This window comes from Thermobia domestica, chromosome 9, assembly GCF_964235325.1.
Source record: "Thermobia domestica chromosome 9, izTheDome1.hap1.1, whole genome shotgun sequence".
Lineage (NCBI taxonomy): Eukaryota > Metazoa > Arthropoda > Insecta > Zygentoma > Lepismatidae > Thermobia > Thermobia domestica.
In genome coordinates, this window is record NC_137462.1 from 96,135,154 (window position 1) to 96,154,701 (window position 19,548).

At 34.6% G+C, this 19,548-nt stretch overlaps 1 protein-coding gene across 2 annotated transcripts in view; it reads right to left on the reverse strand.

The window, feature by feature from the left end:
- The window catches only part of LOC145694049 (uncharacterized), a 31,908-nt gene continuing 12,360 nt past the window's right edge, over nucleotides 1-19,548 (reverse strand). Inside the window, exons 4-8 of one of the 2 annotated variants that reach the window (XM_081770188.1) lie at nucleotides 18,785-18,910; nucleotides 15,467-15,583; nucleotides 12,692-12,864; nucleotides 8,317-8,540; nucleotides 1-75 (exon numbers count right to left, since the gene is read on the reverse strand). In XM_081770188.1, coding sequence (XP_081626314.1) covers nucleotides 59-75; nucleotides 8,317-8,540; nucleotides 12,692-12,864; nucleotides 15,467-15,583; nucleotides 18,785-18,910 — 657 coding nt within the window. In that variant the 3' untranslated portion in view covers nucleotides 1-58. Of the gene's footprint in view, nucleotides 76-8,316; nucleotides 8,541-12,691; nucleotides 12,865-15,466; nucleotides 15,584-18,784; nucleotides 18,962-19,548 lie in introns of both variants that reach the window. The other variant, XM_081770187.1, reaches the window with a different exon arrangement.

Sequence of the window (19,548 nt, forward strand, 5' to 3'; positions counted from 1 at the left end):
CAATTAAGATTTTGAATTTTTAATCTCCAGTAGCAGTCTAAACACTACTTCAAGGAAGTTATATTTTCTTATTAGCTGTAAAAGAAGAAAAGAATCATCAATGCATTTTGTAAAATGTATCAGTCATAACAAGAAAAGTAATAGTATTAACTAGTAGTATACCAAACAATATTACAGGTAACACTTAGGATGCAATTATTACACAAGTTATATATTAGGAGACTTAATTTAAATTTAATAACAGGTCACGTCATGCTGCAGTGTTTTTGTTGAAATACTAAATTATGGAATGTGTTTAAATCGATCAAGGTACTGTAGAAAAATGAAAGGAACATAAGCTACATCACCACTAAACTAACCTTTCAGAATTTTTAAAAAAAGGAAACATATTATACATCACTATTAATGAAACACAATTATTTGATTAGATATGACCAAGACATTCTCAAAAGAAAAACATATTCAACGAGAATTTAGCACACTAAAAAAATTGCCCTTTCCTGATTCTTTGAAGGATTCTTCAACTTACGTAAGTTACTACGGGTCAGACAGAAATAATAAGTAGGAGTGGGTGGAATACAAGGATTTCAAAGATCATCATATGGATCAAGAAATGACACAAAGACAGCTGTAATTGAAATGGGATTCCCAACGGAGACACACACTTACAAATTCCATTCAATGTACTGACATTAAGGACAAACAGGAAGGAGGGCGTACATAGGGAAGGCAGCTGTTTTGGTGCAAGAAAATATAATTTAGTAGTTGATTGGTTCATAGGCCTTTGTCACACGTTGCCATTGTTTCAAATCAGGAAAAGTGAGCAAAACAAGCTTTCAGATGATGTGGCTCTTTATTTGGAACATATTTAATACAAGGTCAATTAACATAATGTTAAACAGCGTTAGAAAAGCTATGAAGAAAGTTATATAATAATGTTAAAAATATACTAACAATGATTATTAAGATGAATATGTTTGTATCAACACAAAAGTAGAAAATATGAGAGCCCAGCTTCTGATGCCAAACTTCACATCCTTATAGTGAAGATATGACGGGTACGAGTAAAAATAAGAAGGATAAAAATGGTGAAATCAGTCACTAGAGATAAAAAGATTAATCAGATTTCTTTACTTTCGAGTGACGAGTGATGGGAAATACGAAAGTATAGTGATTGGGAAATACCAAATTATAGAACTGAACAGATTTGCACGACTCACGTCCTCTTAATGCCAAAAAAGTGATTTTTAAATGTCTGGCCGTTTGTTCGTTCATATGTAATCATGTTCACTTGCTTTAGAAGCCATATGATTAATAGTAGCTACATCAAGTGGTAAATTGCAGATTTTCGTAACAGACTCTAGTGGTGTTTCCGATTTCTTTTTCTAGTCTAAGAAATAAGGTAATATATGAAAGGGTAAAACTGAAAAACTGGGATTTTCTCGATAATGGATCTATCGATTTTGTTTATATTTCATTAACAACCCTGTACTAAGGTATAAGTAATTTCTCTGGGGAAAATACAAAAGGAGTAATTTTCTCTTGGAGTGATTTATTTTCTGAAGATTGTCTCGAGAATGACTCAGGAGATTTCGTTCATATTTCATATATAGACATTTCATTAGTAACTTGATAATATGGCTTATTAATAATGAAAATTCCTTAGGAATAGTTTACTCTTGGGGAATTTTCTTGGTGATTTTTTTAAAACAACCCCATGAAATGTTGTTCATATTTCATAAAATTTTCATTAATAATCTGACAATGGGATATAATTCATTTTTCCTGAACAATCCACTAGAGTTTGTTTACTTTGGGAGGAGGAGACGAATTTCCATCGGAGCAAGTTTCTGAAAAACGTCTTATAATTTTGTTCTCATTTTGCACATAAATGTTTTAGCAATAACGTCAACTTAACGTGATTTAGATTAAGAAATTGAAGTGATAAAGTTTACTGTAATAGCCAATATCTTCGATTTTAAAAGAAACAACTCTAAAACTAAGAAAAGGCTCTGTAGCTTATCCATTTCTTTTTGTCAAAGGTGCAGAAGCATAAACACTATACTCCGCGTCACCCGAATTGGCGTATGAGGCATCAGCCAATAAGGTGGCAGTGTGCCGTTACCAAATCTTCAGGGAGGAATCTAATCATTGATAATTGATTTTGGTCGTATTTGTAGACAATTATGAATGATTAAATTCGTCACTGAAGGTTTGGTCTGGTAACAGTGACATTGGCTGACGCCATACGCCAATTCGAGGGACGCGGAGTATAATACACAAAATCTTTAGAAAATAAATAGAATACGAAGGGATATTAGAAAGTTTTAATTATTCCTCAGAAATTATTGAGTAATTTTGACATAATTTGGGATGTGCGGACATTAGAACTTACATGTAAGATTTATTGAGAATTATTCACGTATTATTTAATTTCTTTACAAGTAACGTTTGGCTTTAGTAAGGTGCAATGAAATTGACGGTGAAATGAAATTTGTGTATAGTATGATTGCCCATCCTATGATACTGTCGTAAGGTTAAAGAGAAATCCTCAAACGGATTACATATCCCTTACAGATGAGCCAAAATCTAGAGTAAATCAATCACTTATGAAGTTGCCACAGTGAGAAAAATCGAAGAAATGATGCTAGGAGATCAATAAATAATCATACATAAGATCACGCAACGAAGTGAACTGTTATGGAAGTGTGTGAAAATTAATTCATGAGGAAGTGCTTATGTCCAAGGTATTAGCACATTGGGTTCCGCATTTGCTGGCATCTCCTCAAAGACAGACACGGCGTAACAGGTTGAGTCATTTGTTGAGTTTTTAGTGACAGAAATTTTTCCCGTGTGATAACTATTAACAAATATTGAATCTATTTATATGGTTGTCTGACAAAAGACATGAGGGAAGTGTAGAAGCACAACTCATCTTCTCTCCTTCTAAAAGGTTAGATCAAAAATATGCCGGTAAGGTAATGTTATCGGTTCGGAACTGTTGTGAGATCGTCCCTACAGCATATCTTCAGAAGGGTGATATTACCACTGGTGCATAGTACTCCTCACTTATGAGGAAGTTATGACATGCAAAAGTGCCGTGGTATGCTCACCAAAGGGATCCGTCTTCGTGCGGAAAATGTACCAATTCATGCATCCCAATCAGAATCAGTGGTAGCCGCTAGATGTAGCTTTAAAATATTCCCACACCAACCATATTCTCCTGATCTGGCACTGAGCGACTCCTGTTCGAACACCTGAAGAATCCACTTCAGGGTTGCCATTTTGACAACTCAAATGACGTCATAATGGAGGTGGGACATTTTTTTCTTTCTATCTGCAGTGTTCTTCAATGATTGAATTCGACAGTTCGAAAAAAAGGTAGGTAAACGTCACCTCTGCAGGGAAACTATGAAGGAAATTCTTAAGAAAGGACATATAGTGTCATGTAGCTGGAAAAATATTGTATCAATTCCAATTGTATAGTTGCGTAAGTTTGACATTTAAATCAGTCGTTAAATCTTGGCTATAAGGATGCTTAGTTTCCTCGGACTGAAGCATTATCATGCAATGTGCGAGTTCAATGCAAAGAAATTGACTCAAATGACTGTCCCCAGCGAACTGATACAGCTACACTGTTGAAACTAATTCATTATACCTTCGATAGATGGCACTATATGCCATGAACGAAGTATTACGACTGGTGTGATACTTCAGTATAAAGGAGAAAACTCTTGGAAATACCGTCGTATACATTTCGTTTAAGAATATGCGCCTATTATTTAAACAGAGCAGGTTATGAGTAATCACCAAACAACTGTTTAATAAGGGAGTACTACAATTGTCTGTTTGGTATGTGGTATCCTGCTCTTGCTAAAATACTGATCAAGATGGGCGATGATCGTTGCTAGAGCTTTCCTGATCATAGAGACGTCTGTTAACCCGTCGTTGGTCGCAGCCCATTAAGTCACACGGTAGATGAGTCCACCGCCCACCCTTTATTTTCTTGTAAATAATGCGCATGTTATGCTTAATATATTTTCTTTTTGTACGCTACCACTTTCTTATCATTTGTTTGCATTTTGCATATTTTATTTTTTAATCATTTATACACATACGCCATTTATTATAATTTAAAAAAAATCACGTAATACAAGGATGTATCAAAAAGTTCCAGGACTGAATCTGTAAATTGAAAGTTTCTTACCTTTGAAGTTAAATTCCTCCATCACTTTCAAAGTGCTCCCCATTTGCATCAAAGCGGTCCCAGCGTTTCTACCATGCTTGGAAGCATTTCTGGAAGTCCTTTTTGGAATAGTGTCAAGTACCCGCTGCGATTATTCTTGAATTTCTGGAATGGTGTCGAATCTTCGCCCCTTCATCAGAAGCTTCATCTTGGGGAAAAGGAAAAAGTCACAGGTGAGGTATGGTGGATGGGGAACCACTGTCATGTTGTTCTTAGCCAAAAACTGCGCCACTTTAAAGGACCGGTGTGCAGGTGCATCGTCGTGGTGGAGAGTGGGGTTACCGTTATACCGTTTCTGTGTCCTTTTGCCACGCACATTTTCACACAACTTTCTTAGGACATCACAGTAGAAGTCAGCATTGACCGTGCTTCCATGTGAAACAAATTCCTGGTGTACGATCCCCTCTTGGTCAAAGAAGTAAACAAGCATCGTCTTGAATTTGCTTCTTTCCATGCGTGCTTTTTTGGTTCTTGGAGACCCAGGACTCTTAAATTTAGAAGACTGCAGTTTAGTTTCTGGGTCGTAAGCATAAGATGCTCTCATCGCCTGTAATGAAGTTTTATCCAATGCCACACAGAATTTGATGCACACCCTTTGTTCTTCAACTTCCGCCATACCACCGAGATATAAAAGATCGCAGACGGCTAATGCAACACACGAAAACACATGGAACATTCAAACGCTTCCACTTCAAACCACGCTACTCGGCACACTGGCTCACAAGACACCACCGCAACACATCCTAGCGGGAAACTCGTGAACTGCAAGTAGTTTGCATGTTATGAGCGCTGTCCTGGAACTTTTGGATACACCTTTGTATCTATATAGAATGATGAAAAAGCTACCACACGGTTGGTCGCGGGTGAGCTCAGCGCTCACGTCATCAATATCAGTGAATTCAGATGGAGGCAGAGCCGTAGCAAGGGATTTCGACGCCCGGGGTGAAGTAGAGTTCGGCGCTCCCTACATTCTCCTTACCACGCCTTTTCTTTTTTACATATAAGGGAAGTAGCTTTAGTTGTTACGCTGAATTTTTATCAAGCTGCTTGTACAGACCATTGCAACAGTCAAAAGCAATATTATGTATTTTTATACAAATAAGAGCTCTTTTCAAGGTGCTTATTTTGGAAATTTTTGTTAAATTTGACAAAACTACCCAAAATTAACTTTGGTTGTATACAAATCCACTTCGAGAACAGTAATGGAAATTTACAACTATTTATAACATGTCATACTATCAATAAGAAATGAAATTTTAATACATTAGAAACTATGTTTTAAATCGGTGACAGAATTATTTCCAGTAATAATTATAAACTTCTGTAATTTTATTCTGTATTTGACCACACAAATAACATTTTAATTTCCACTCTTTTACGGTAAAATTATTTTTGTGAAATGTAACGGAAATTCAGAAGAAGCCTTGTTTGCGAATTTCTCAATGCCATCATTCTCATCGTCGTGATTACTCTGATTGGATAGAAAAGCGTGATTAACTAACCAAAGTCATCACCAATAAGTTTGCCAAGAATTCCGTCAGTGTGCAGTTCGTTTCGTCCCTGATGTTAGGATCATTACCGGTGACGAAACAAAGCAATAGTCCTAAGTCAAAGTGGAAAGGCCAACTATCTCCACTACCGAAAAAGACGAGGCAGGTCCGCAACTCAGTCAAGTGCACTCTCAGCATCTTTTTAGACATTGTGCATCATGAATTCGTCCTCAGTGGCCACAGCGCCAATAGCGAGATCTACTGTCACGTTTTAAGGTGTCTTAGGAAGGACGTTCGGCGAAAGCGAACTGATCTGGAAAACTGACTGTTTCACCACGACAAAGTTTTCCGTCTACGTGCTTTCATTACACGTGAGTTTATCACAAGAAACAAGATGATTGCACTTCAGCACTGTCTAGTCCGTACTTCGCCATCTTCCCGAAACTGAAGATTCAGTTCAAAGGTCGCTGTTTGGACACTATTGCGGAGATCCATGCGAATTGCAGAAAGTGCTTGACATGCTTCGATAAGAAGAGTTATAGGACACATTCCAGCAGGGGCAGAAACGCTTAGAGCATTGAATTCCTAAAGAAGGTAACTATTTTGTTGGTAACAGTGTGTAAACGTAGATAGAAACGTACGTTCTTATAAACAGAACCAGGTTCGAAAATTTTTGATACCATCTCGTATAAACACAATATTTAAAAATCATGTTTTTCTTGTCCTTTTTCTTCATACTTTTATAACCACATTTTTTAACAATAGAGCATACAGTTTCACAAATATTTTTGTTGTTTAGTCTATTTCATGTGTTTTTACATATTAGTCTCACAAATTTTTCAACGCCATCTCCTTTTGTTTGCACCCTTGCTTAATTTTCTAATGAATGTCAATTTCGGACATACAGTGATGTCGAAGTTATTATAATGATTTAAAACCCGACCATATCACGTGACAGTTTGTAATATGCACATTTTTTAACAGTATTCTTATAACAGTTTTCAGATACATAATAAGTTTTACAGTAATAATTTTGATTTCCGTAATCTGGCATTGAAAGTGAGAACGGTAGCAAGCAAACATTGTTTTCGGTGGTGTAAACGGACGAAAATAATTCATTTTTTCTTCCATTTTTATAGCCAATCTTGAAAATAATTAGTTTTGTGTACTTTCCTTACATAAAAGTGACCTGGTTGTCCGGTCAGATTACTAATGTGTACTTCAATAAATAAATCTGGAGACGGTTGAAAATGATGTAATGTACGATTTTTCAACCAGTCTTTTACACATTGGTGTTTCCTCGTAGGTTCCTCAAATTTAAAGCTTGCGTTAAAGTCTAAGACTTGAATTTGAAGAAAGAATCTAGCTTAGCTGTATACAAAATTTCTTCTTACACTCATATTTAAATAACATTTTTGTGGCATAACTATTACGTGATACCACGTGATCTTTAATTTAGTAATAAAGTTATAGAATGTGTATTGTATTTAGCAATCCGTTATACGTAAGGTCAAGTTTATCTGTATGTCAGGTTTAAGGTCAAGCTTATTATAAAACAAAAAATATCCATGGTCTGATTTAACGGTGCCAGGTACAGAAATAAAATTAATGTGTATACATTACGTAATTGAGCGGTGTGAAACAATCTATATAAGGCGAATTAAAGGTGTCAAATCCACAAATAAAGATGAAGTGATCAAAGTATTTTCATCATATGCAAATTTTCCACTACGTCGTTTGACGGTGTACTATATCATTTCACAATCCGCTTTCTCTAATGGTACTCCTTCCACCAATTTTAATTTCGGTTTCTTCTCAGGGCTCATATGAAGCAGATGTTTATCCAACTATTCAACTACGGTCTCAATAAATTTCATGCTGCAAAGTCAATACAAATTCAAAAAATCTGTCCATACAAATTAATGACGCATCCATTGTAACTGCATAAATCAATAAATCCTTATATTTATCCATAATTCTTTAAAATAATATTATATCATTTACCTTTACAAAAATATACTTTTATAAGTTACTTTTTATTAATGTAAATTTTAAAGAGAATTACAATAGAAAATTTAAAACATTAATATGTGATGAATTGGCACATATAGAGTTTATGATAATGACAAGAAAAAAATTAAAATTAATATGATGAAGTGATTTTTACGTGACAAAGGAAAATTTTAAAATATTCATATGTATAAAAGTAAAATTAGCATAATATTGTGAGCTACAGGGGGTTTATGATTATGCCAACGTAAACTTTAAAAATATTCATAGGAACCTACATTCTACATTCTATTCACATTGCGGTGACCTACATAATGGTTTTCCTTCATGTACATAACGAGGTCAGGCCACATATAAACAAGTCTGGCCTTTTCTAGTATAAACATACATTTACACAGTCATGCCTTTAGGCGAATAACAGCATTTTCAGCCATCTTGACCATATTCTAGTATTTTGCTACTCACCTTATAGTAACAAAAGTGGATTTCAGCAGAAATATTAAACTGAAAATTCTTCAGAATTATTAATATTTTACTTAGTCTTATTTCAGTTAATGACGTACTACTAACCTTTACAAGACTTTTCCTTTCCATTGAATTTATCATCTAGTTTGTCAAAATTTCTTTTTAAGTTAACTATGTCCTCTTCGATTAGCTCAGATTTCAAGGTATAGTAAGTAGCCTCCGACCCAAAATCAGAAAACATTTGGCATATTGCGGGTTCTAGACAACAGATCCTCTTCTCATGAAATAACTTATCCAATTTCGTTTTCATATTTTTTAGTTTATTGGAGCTGAAAAACAATAATATTTACTTCAAATTACTACACTGACTATAGATATAAGAACCATCAATATATACTATGCTGACCATCAACCGTCTTTCAACTGAAATAGCTATGATTGAACAGCCATTCCTAACTCGCCGATGTATGACGTAGAAATGCGATATTAACATCAGAATCTGGAGAAAGAGAACATACGAAAACGAAGAAGGTATGAGGACGAGATAGATGGAATGCAATAAAACAAATGTTGGCAATATTCAATTAGCCACGAATTCACGAGTATTGTATCTGCAAAATCATGGCTATGACTCATTTGCCTGTCACCACTCACTTCTACCAATGCTAGATTTGCTGCATTCTGCTTATTAGTACCTGAATCCATTGTGACGACGCAGAACCCCAGTTGGAAATTACTGACATACAATCTGGATTCTATCGAACGAAACTAGCAGAAAAAAAAAAGAGAAATCATCTTACAGACAAAATGTCCAATCAAGTCTGAAACATCAGAAAATAAAAACCAGACTATATGAATCAAATTTTCGATTCGAATTTAAAGGTTTCAAACCCAATAAATGGCTTCATCAACAAGTGTATTATTTGTGATGATAACATTACTTCACTAATTACACTATACGTGTTAACTCCAGAGAAAACTAGATCAACTTCTTCATTAGGTTAATTTTGACAGATTTATATCTGCATATATTTTCTTGCGTAAATCAATGTGGTACTATAATTAAAAGTACATATTTAGTAGGCTTGTGAGGGCTACAATATTTAAGGATATGAAAATGTTTTCACTTAGAACAAAACTGTAAAATCTATAACTTTTGTATCAATAAACGCTTGAACATGTCTTTAATTATCTTCAATGAAATGTCTAAATACCAAATTTTATTTCCATAACCTGAACAGATTATAAGATATGGTCATCGCATTTTGATTATTGTAACTTCCACCTTTTTCTGTTCGTCCTTTTCTTCACTTGTAGAGAACATACCAAACTTCTCTTAAATACGTCTTATTTTATTTTAAAGAATAGTCTAAACCGAAATTCGAATCTCTAACCTCAATGGATTTCGAGAAGTGGAATTCTTATTTTAAAATTGAAACTTACACGTTTTTAAAAACAGCTTTCACTTTGCCATGGATTAAATCGAAGTGTACAAACTTTATGTCTCTGTTTCTCACAACTTTGGTGATGAGATTTGAACACTTTGTGCACTGAACGGACCATTTGTCTTGTCACCGTCCTGCCCTGTGTTGCGTACATAACGAAAAGTATCACAACCTTCACTCTGGCTACATTGGTGAACAAACTGGTACAAACTGCATAAAAGATACTTGACGTGGTCAAAATGGAAGATGGTTGTCATATTAGATGAAATCTACATTTATCTAATGATAGCATAGGTCAATTAAGTAACACAATACCTCTAATAAAGGGCGTGGCAAATTTTGAGGCTAATACAGGGAAAGTTTCCTGTAGAAAATATTGTCACTACGTCGATTACCAAAGACGTTTGATGTACTTGATAGGTTGACTAAAACATAAAGTTAAATACTTCTGGTAACACAACCTGACGGGAAGACATACGTATCTAGTTTGTACGGAGCTGCCGACAAGTAAGTGTGGATTCATATCGACAAAGTGTTCGTATATATATACTTCTTGTTTTATCATAACATCGAGCTAAAAACAGGAATACATGGTATTCTCTTTTATGATATTGTGTCAAAAACTCTGATGTCAGTCCAATGGGTTTGTAAGTATTTGGACTCTTAAACAATATTTATAACATCACCCTCAAAGACCTATGGAAAAAGCTGCAGGGAGGATTAGAATTGATTCTTTGTTACAGTGCTTTAACGTACTTTGCTGTAGTGGAAATTGTGAGGTTCTGTGATAGTTCATAATCCTAGTGGTTCGATAGAACACAACAGGTGGTGTTCCATGAAATAAGCACACTTTGAAAATTGATAGAATAAAATAACCCTATCAGCCTCTTATATTTTGCACGAGATAAAAAAGATATCTCAGAACTGCGAACGACGATTATCATTGTCGGACACAATTTATGGTATTTGGTTTAGCAGAGGAGTGTACTAATTGAGTACTAACTTCCAAATTGAGGTCAGTAAGCTCTTAATGATTACCAAAGCTGACGATACTCGACTATTTTTTAAGTGTGTATTGAACAATAAACTACCAGCATTTCGCCCAATTACAGTGTCCTAAACAATTACAATCCTTTATATAATTACGAATTATTATCTTGAGTCTCATTACACTGTCGAAATTTCAATATTCTTGTTACATCTTACTATGCTGTCAAATGAATTGCAAGATCACCATATCCGTCCTCTCTTTTTGATTGGAGTACACGGAAGCATATTTAATTATAGCTCCTTATTTACGTCATGTTATTTGTTTACTTCATTTAAGAATACTTAAGAAATAATTTGGTTGTTTAACCCATTCTAAATGAATACCGTAAATATTCTGAAGTATTAATTCGAATATTTCGCACTAATTCCTCACTTTCGAAGTGAGATTTAAGCGCAGTAGAAAATAGTAACTAGCGGTATTAGTTATCTTCTTATAAATTGCAAATTACTAAACAGCAACATTATTCAATAATGTTCTGTATTGTACTTTTAACCCTATGTTAGAAATAGTGGAGCGCAAAAGCATACCAACGTATTAGAAGGACTTTAACAATAAACTGAGGAGAGAAGCAGGAAGGCACCAGCAAATACAGAAGGTATTTTGAAGTGGGTTACAGCTAGAGTATAAACAGTATAGCATAGCTATTTGCATCTTTTCCTATTTGTCTTAATGTGTATTTATGGTAAATCAATAAGAAATACCTTCTGTAGAAAGTAAAATAAAATATACTTTTCTTATATTTTTAAACTACAAGTTATTTCTTTTACAAAGTGTTAATTTGGAAATACACTTTTTTCACTGACTGCTTACGAATATCTAATTAGATCAATTTGTAATTAAATAATAGGCTGAAGCATGAATTAGGAAGTTAATGGGGTGACGTGTCATATTTGGGCGAAAGTTGTGGGCTTCTTTGTCGGTCTTCTCGACTGCCATCAACTTATTGTCCGGCCTGTTTGGCTACTATCAATTCCCAATTCCACATAGATATTTTACTACTTTTCGGAGCACAGGAAACAACTTTCTCCCAAACATGACATATCTCTAATTTAGCAGTGTAATATCTATATGTATCATATTTGGAATATGAATGAGTTTTCCATTATTCAAGTTTTGCTTTAAGTATACATAAATTTGATTTAAACTGTTCGCCGAGCAAAATAATACATTTAATCTAAAAAAGCTATTAACGTGTAATAGTTTGGCCAACTATTCACTTTGGCTTCACAGTAACAGAATGAACTGGAACTCCGGACGTAAAATTCAAGAAAAATATAATAAGTTATTACGAAGTCTTAAAAGAGTAATAAAGTAAATTGTATAGGTTCATTCCTGTAAATTTAGTATTACTTATTAACTTATGTCTTTTATTTATAATATATATTATATTATTAGTATTCATATTTATGAAATTAATTGTAAAGCTCATTTTGTTACCTATATTAGGCCTTGCTGTTAGAAATGAATGTATATGGTTGCCAAAAGGGTGCGGTGAAGAGGAATAACGAGTTTTGTTTCTGGTTTCGTTTCTTCGTGTGTGGTATAAGGGGACTGGCTGTTGTAGATTTCCGTAACCAATCAGGATGCATGGATATATTTGCTGTTTCTTATATATTCTGTCACTACCTGTGTAATTATAGTATCTGATGAATCCAAAGTGGATAGTTGGTGAAACGTATTGTTTTGTTCAGCGAGTTGTTTAAATCTAATTTGTGAATGAGTTTGTTTGTAAATCAGCAATTTAGAGAATTTTGAGTGCATAAATTCAAATTGTTCTGCAAGAGTTTGTATGGTCATATGTAAAATTCTTCATGCATATTTTAACTTCATCCTGATATACGTTTTCAAAGTAGGCTTCGATTTGGCAAATTTTCGTCTTCTGCTGGTTAATTGTTAAGATTACATATCAATAACGATTATGTAAGGAATCCACAAAAGCGAACAGAAATAGTCAGATGAAATAATTTCATATATACTTTCTTACCTCTCTCTCAGATCTTTTACTTCATAAGTAAGAGCATTGAGTTTTTCAGAAATGGAAGTATGCACTTTGAAATATTCTAAAGTGTTGCAATAATCATCATCTCCTCTTATATTTAGTGTCTTCAACAGATCTCCAAATGGCTTTCCAGAAGCTTGTTGCCAAATGTTCAATGGCTACGAAAAATGTATCAATATATGGTATTAGATCTCCTAACTTATTCCAATATTATATAAATTTACTTTTTGTAAATAGAATTTCAACCAGTTAGTACATCCTATGTGTAAGTGCACTCATGTCCAAAATTATTGTCGCATGTCTATAAATATGTTATTGTAGGAATATAATTTGATAACGAATTCGCCAGGTATTTGCTATAATGTTAGTATGTGTATAATCGGCAAAGACAAGTATGTGGAAAATTTCATGTCAAAAGCGCAATAAATAGGAACAATATTACGAAAAAAAACTTTTTTGTCCATTTACCAACATTTTGTTTTACTCATTCTAATTTTCGTATTTATAATTCTTTTCCTATAAAATTTGCCACAAATATACATTTCCCGATTATACACATAATATCAGTACTAAAAGTGCCTTGCAAAATCTTTTATCAAATTATATTCTTACAAGAAGTATGTTATAGATATGTGACAATCATTTTGAACACGAGTGTACATTGGAAAATCAGAATTTCTTTTAACAGTTTCCACTTAATACGTTAGCTCTGATATTTATTATCTTAGTTCTCATTGAGCACATAATCTATTCGTGTGTGAAAAATGTTAATATTTTTCTGATATAATTTGTTTATAACTCAACTACATTTTACACTTCCATACTGTGGTACGAATAAGTATCAGAAGTCTTATAAAATGATTATGTTTGTCCGTTTGTAGACAGGCATCTCAGGATATCAGGAAGAGATTTTTGGAAGAGATTAACTATCCCAAGAATGGGATTTATCTCATCCGTTAACCAGCTCTTCAAACCGAAAGTGGCAGGATTTCATCATTTCGGATTTTAACGTTGATCGCTATAGAAAACATTGTAATAATATAGAAAATTACAAATGTTTTTTTGGGAACTGATTTAACACATGAACAAAATATAGCATTCTATAGGTATTTGGAATGCACACGAGAGAAGATTTGAGACTTTCTTACCGAAAATATTTCGTGAAAGATGTCTCGACTAGGGATGGCCAGAACCGGTTCCTGAAATATCTACTAGGATCCGGGTAATAATGGATCCAAGTACCCGATTCACAGGTCAAGAGCATGGTAACTGATTCTCGGTTCTGGATTTAGATATCGTATTCTTGGATCCAGATTAGATAACCGGTTCTCACTGGATCCGAAACCGGGTAACTCTCATCCAAAATTTTCTGGCTATCCCGACTCTCGACTCTAAAAGCATATCTATTTCTCTTGGAAGAGTTCTGTCTCATCTCGTTGCAGTCCTCATATGTATGTATGTGCACGAAACAAAAATTTATTTCTAAGCGGAGAACTACATAAGCGAAAGGTGGTTCAGTAAACATTCTGACTAACAAAAGCGGTGTCACTTTTGAATAGTTTTCAGAAACGCTGCAATACGATTTCTCCAATGTGAGTGAGGGAATTATTGGGACTTGGAATCAATATCACGTGTGCAGCACCTGAAGGAGTATGGCAAAACATTTTCTCAATTTTCAAACCAGAAATGGAATTAGATATTTACTATTTCCGGTTTAATTAAGATAGAGCAGAAATAAAACACATTCTTAAGACACTTAATTGATTAGAGAAAACGGCTTTTCACTATCTGCAGCTGTTTTTGGATCAATAGATTCAATATATTTCAATCAAAAATTTTCCTGTAGGCCTTATATCTGGAGAACTACATATAGTGTAGCAAAACCCAAACTATCACTTAACTTAGTATGATGTGCTTATCCGTAAACAATGCGGAAATTAGATTTAGGAACCCTTCAAAAATTTTGTGGCCCTTATCCATAAATCCAGTATATTTCTATCAAAAATTTTTTTGTATGCCTTATATCTGGAGAACTACATATAGTGTAGCCAAACCTAATCTATGACTTGACTTAACGTGATGTGTTTATTCCGTAGAAAATACAAAAACTCGATTTACTAACCGTTCAAAAATTTTGAACTAATTATTGGCCAAGATGGCAATCTTTTGATCCATTTTTCCTAAAACTCCTCTTACTCTATAGGAGCAACGTTAAATCTGGAAGTGGTTGCTTTGTTAATTTCTGTTTGAAGGTAAGATGGTAGGGTTAAGAGGGAAGATGGTATCAATTCTTAGAACGCTAAATCGATTGGAAAAATCCGCTTTTCGCTATCACTGATCTTTTTTTAGCTCTATGTAGATCGATATTGAAACCACGAGTAGATTTGTATCACTTGTGGTTTTAGTAGAGAGTTGAAAATGGAAATGAAATGTACTCTTGGGATGCTTAAACAATTGCAAGAAACACACTCTCCTTATCGATTACCCTTTTGCTCTGTAGTGTCGATCGTTAAAACGGGAATGGTTCATTTCTTCCACTTCAGATTTGAATATCCCTTCCATCAATAAACTTTATTCCTATTATTTGTTTCTTCACATCCTGGCCAAAATTGATCATCAAGTAATTCTTGCCATTTGTTGTCTCCTGGATATACAAAAACACATACGGTACTACTAGGGTGAATTTTAGGGGAAAAGGTAAGCTATATTTCTTAAAAGGAAACTATATTTTAGTATTAACTGATCTAAAAGTTGTCTTACCACTTGGACGATAATTCCACACAGCAGCAGAGTACATGCTAAGAACACCACCAGTTCAAGGGCTGATGAAATTTCTTTAATGGAACGTACCAACACACATCTTCTATGTTTTCCCTCCTATTACAAAGCAATCAATAGTTTTGTAGTTAACCATCATGACACAGTAACATGCTTTACATGTGGCAGAAATAAGTAGACATGTATGTTATATCAGTAATATATATGTGTAGTATATGTATTCATATCATTTGTAAAGTACCCAAAATCTTTACATGTATTTTTTAATTTATTTTGTTTACTATAAAATAAGGAAGTGATATTCAAACTGCTTAGAAAAAAATAAAAACAGATAACGTCGGCATCAAACCACAATTATAGGAAGTTTTCCTATACGGAAAAAAGTAAGTAAGAGATTGCAGAAAGAGACCTGAGCTAAGCTCTTCGCCACAACCAAGAAGCACCTGAATCCCGGAAAGGGGTTGTGCTGGTTGAGGACGGAGTGTAGACTCGAGGAGTTGTAATTAAGATTGGAGAGTGGAAGGACATCGTTTGGAGTTGAACTGAGCTGAACTACCTGTGAGTACTGCATCTATTTGCGATGTTAGATAACCATAATGGTTAAGTTTCTGTGCCATTACGATGTAGTAGATTTCTATAGTTAAGACCATTTCGAATCCTAATAGCTTGTGGTGTGATGTCGAAAATATCCAAAAGTAATTGATTATTTCATTTCTTATCCTTAGATGATTAGTTATATTCATCCTTGGATGATTAGTTTCTTAAATACTAATTCATTCCAGTTAGAAATTTGTAGCACACGTAACATTTGATTACAAGACAGAGGCATGTATATACAAGATTAAAGTGATAATATTTCTCTTTCCTTTAAGATTTGTTTGAATGCTTGGAGTTTAACCATCATAACTCCTCTCCTCCTTTTCACAAATGAGGCTATAAAAATGAGCGTAAAGGTAACATACTACCCAAATAATAGGAATACTAACCTGAAATAGGTACTGACTTTTCTGCATCAAGAATCATGGACTAAGAAGGAGAAAGCAGACTTTGGTAAATGAACTTCAGGGCATTTTTCTCGAGATGGTAGTGCATATTTAAAGTGTTAATATTACAAACTGGAAGAAAGTAATGGCCAAAAATAGCAGAGAAAAGCGTTATAGCAGAGATAGTAAAAATAAAAGAGAAACCAAACACGGTACCCTTTGCACGTGAGTCGCAGATTCTTCTCACTCTGCCACATGCGGCGAGTGGAAAGCTTCAAGACTCTTTTTCTCAGCTATTTTCGGCTATTGCGTTCTTCCAGTTTGTAATATTAACACCTTAAATGTACACTACCACCTCGAGAGAAACGGCCCCGTAATTAATTTACCGAGGTCTGCTCCTTTCCTTGTAGGGTTCGATCCCAGCCTCCGCCAAGTGAACTTTGTGGTTTATAAACACCGTGTGCGTGGGTTTTCTCGGGGTTCTCCCGTTTCCTCCCACTTCCTTCATTCCACCATTTCATTGATTACTCATCATCACAGTCTCCTTTAGCCTAACCGGCATAACTGTGGGACGTAAAACAAAGATTTCATTTCATTTCATTTTTCTTTTTCCTTGTAAGTGTTTAATACCAACAGCTGTCAATTGCTGGCTGTGTGACTGTCTGGACGATGTAGTCTTATTAAATACAAATGTATACTTTTGCATGAATTTCGCAAGAAGGTTAACGGCTATATAAACTGAAATAATTTTTACTTGCCTCATTAAAGTTTTAAATAATCTGACTGAGTTGAAATAAGACATTACTAGAATCAACTAATTCATTATTTTAACTGGATAAAAATGTGTAAACGAATCTTTTCATTACTATTATCTGGCTATAGAGCGGTAGTTACACCAAATCCAAGCATTTCTTGAAGACTCGCAAAACGCAACTTATTGGTACATTCAAGCATACATTAACATGTTCTCGAGCAGTTGCGTCGATGAAACATTCCTCCTGTATGCGATGATAAAGATCTATATTTAACAAGATAAAACGCACAGCAGTATGACTCGAGCAATTGTTGCACGCTGCTTGTGGCACGTGAAATCAACATGCGTTTCATACTGTATACGGACATTTCAGACAACTGTGAAATTATTAATTTACTACTTTTGTGTGCTTGTGTGTTTAAAGAATGACTTGTAAACATCATCCACACACAGTGCTTGGTGTGTGTTACCTAGATGATAAAAAGTATAGAGTTGTTCCGAATAGTGACGTCTTTTGACGAGGGTATGGTTTCAACTGTTCCCCTTGAATTTGAGATTCATACACATTCTTTTTTAAAAATTTAATAAGAACAGACCAATGAAAAACGTTAAAATTATTTACAAAGGGGATCTTGCCCCCCAGACAAAATCTAAAATGACGCTGTTCTGATTACTACTAGCAAAAGCATCCTTTAGTGGAAACTTCGATGGCGGGATATTGTCTACTTAGGACTGTCATGCAGAGCGCAATCGCTTCTCGTCCTGCTGCACATTTCCGGAATCCCATAATTGTAAACTCTTCTATATATCACTAAAATGCACAACATCTGTTATGAGTTACATCGTTTATCTTGTTATGAATTATATATACCATACTATCCATTTTATTTCAGTGAAAGGTTAAGAGATAGGAGCATAATCTTGGTTTCCTCTAATAAATATGAAGAATTGATGATCAACCTATTCAAGCTTAGTTCTTTTATCTATACTTCATGTTCAGAGAAAAATTGCAGATACATGAGATACAAAAAGGAAATAACCGAGGATTTAATGCTCAGGATATTTATAAAAGAAAGGATATTTCATAAGTTTGCAAAACAGTTAACTCAGAGAGAAGTATTGGGGGGCCGCGGTGGCTCAGTGATAGAGCATTCACCTCTGGTTTGATCCAAGCCCGCGCCAAGTGATCTTTGTAGTGGATAAACACAAAGGTTCCCGTGGGGGCACTCGGTCGAAAGTGTAAAACGCCTTTTCAGACCAGCCACCCTGAATGAGGTTTTCCTGGGTTTTCCTCATTCACGCCAGTCAAATGCCGGGGCGGTACCTAACTTATAGGTCCCAGACCGCTTCCTTCTTTCCCAAATCCTTTCTTCCTTCCTTTTCCACGGATTGTGTGCTCGACGAGGGACGTCATCCCTCAAAACGTGAAGGGCTAAATAGCCTTAGATGCCGAAAGCCCAAAAATCTAAATCCTAAATCCTAAAGATAAAAGTTCTCTTTGAATTTACTGATGTCAATTATGTCACTTAAATACAGAGTATAAAATTACAAAATGTTACTTACCTTCGGTTTGACAACTTTCTCGTGTTCTTTTTCACTGCCTTTATTCCTCTCCTTTGATCCAATCTCGACTACCGATTTACATAATGTCTCCTCGTCAGAACGTTCTTGGCTACTAGCATCATGCGACTGCAATCCAAGAAAATCTTTACTTTTCTGCAAAACATGAGCTGATTTTTCCTTGTTTTAATAAACAAACAACATTAGAAAAATATTATTTTAAGCGGACATTTCTACAAATCAAAAATCGACTTTCCTTTACTAAAGTAACCGAAGCATTGTTTGTTGGAAAATTAATGGGCTTTACCACAAATAAAGTAAAACACCTATAATAGACTCTATACTATTAATGTTACGATAATACATTTCAACATAGCTCAAGAAACGACATAGATCTTCATAATTTACTCTATATATTGTTATTTTGTTCTTTTTTCTCTTCAAATTATGAAAATCTTTTAATGATAGAAGGAAAACATTACAAATATTGCAATTGGGAATAGGGTTGTGCAAATTCAGTTTACTATCCATTTGGGGATTTTCGATAGTTTTACATAGGTCGGACGCAACTACGAGAAAAGGTTTTACTTGCAACATCCTCTGAGCTACTTGCATTTTCGACCACAATTATCATGTCTTTATCCAGATTGCAGACCCACTGACTAACACGACAGGGATCCAAAGTAAATTTGAAAAAAAATCTCGAAAAAACAATAGATAGTAGCATTACTTTCAAATTTAAGACGTTTTTATTATAGGTAATTCCT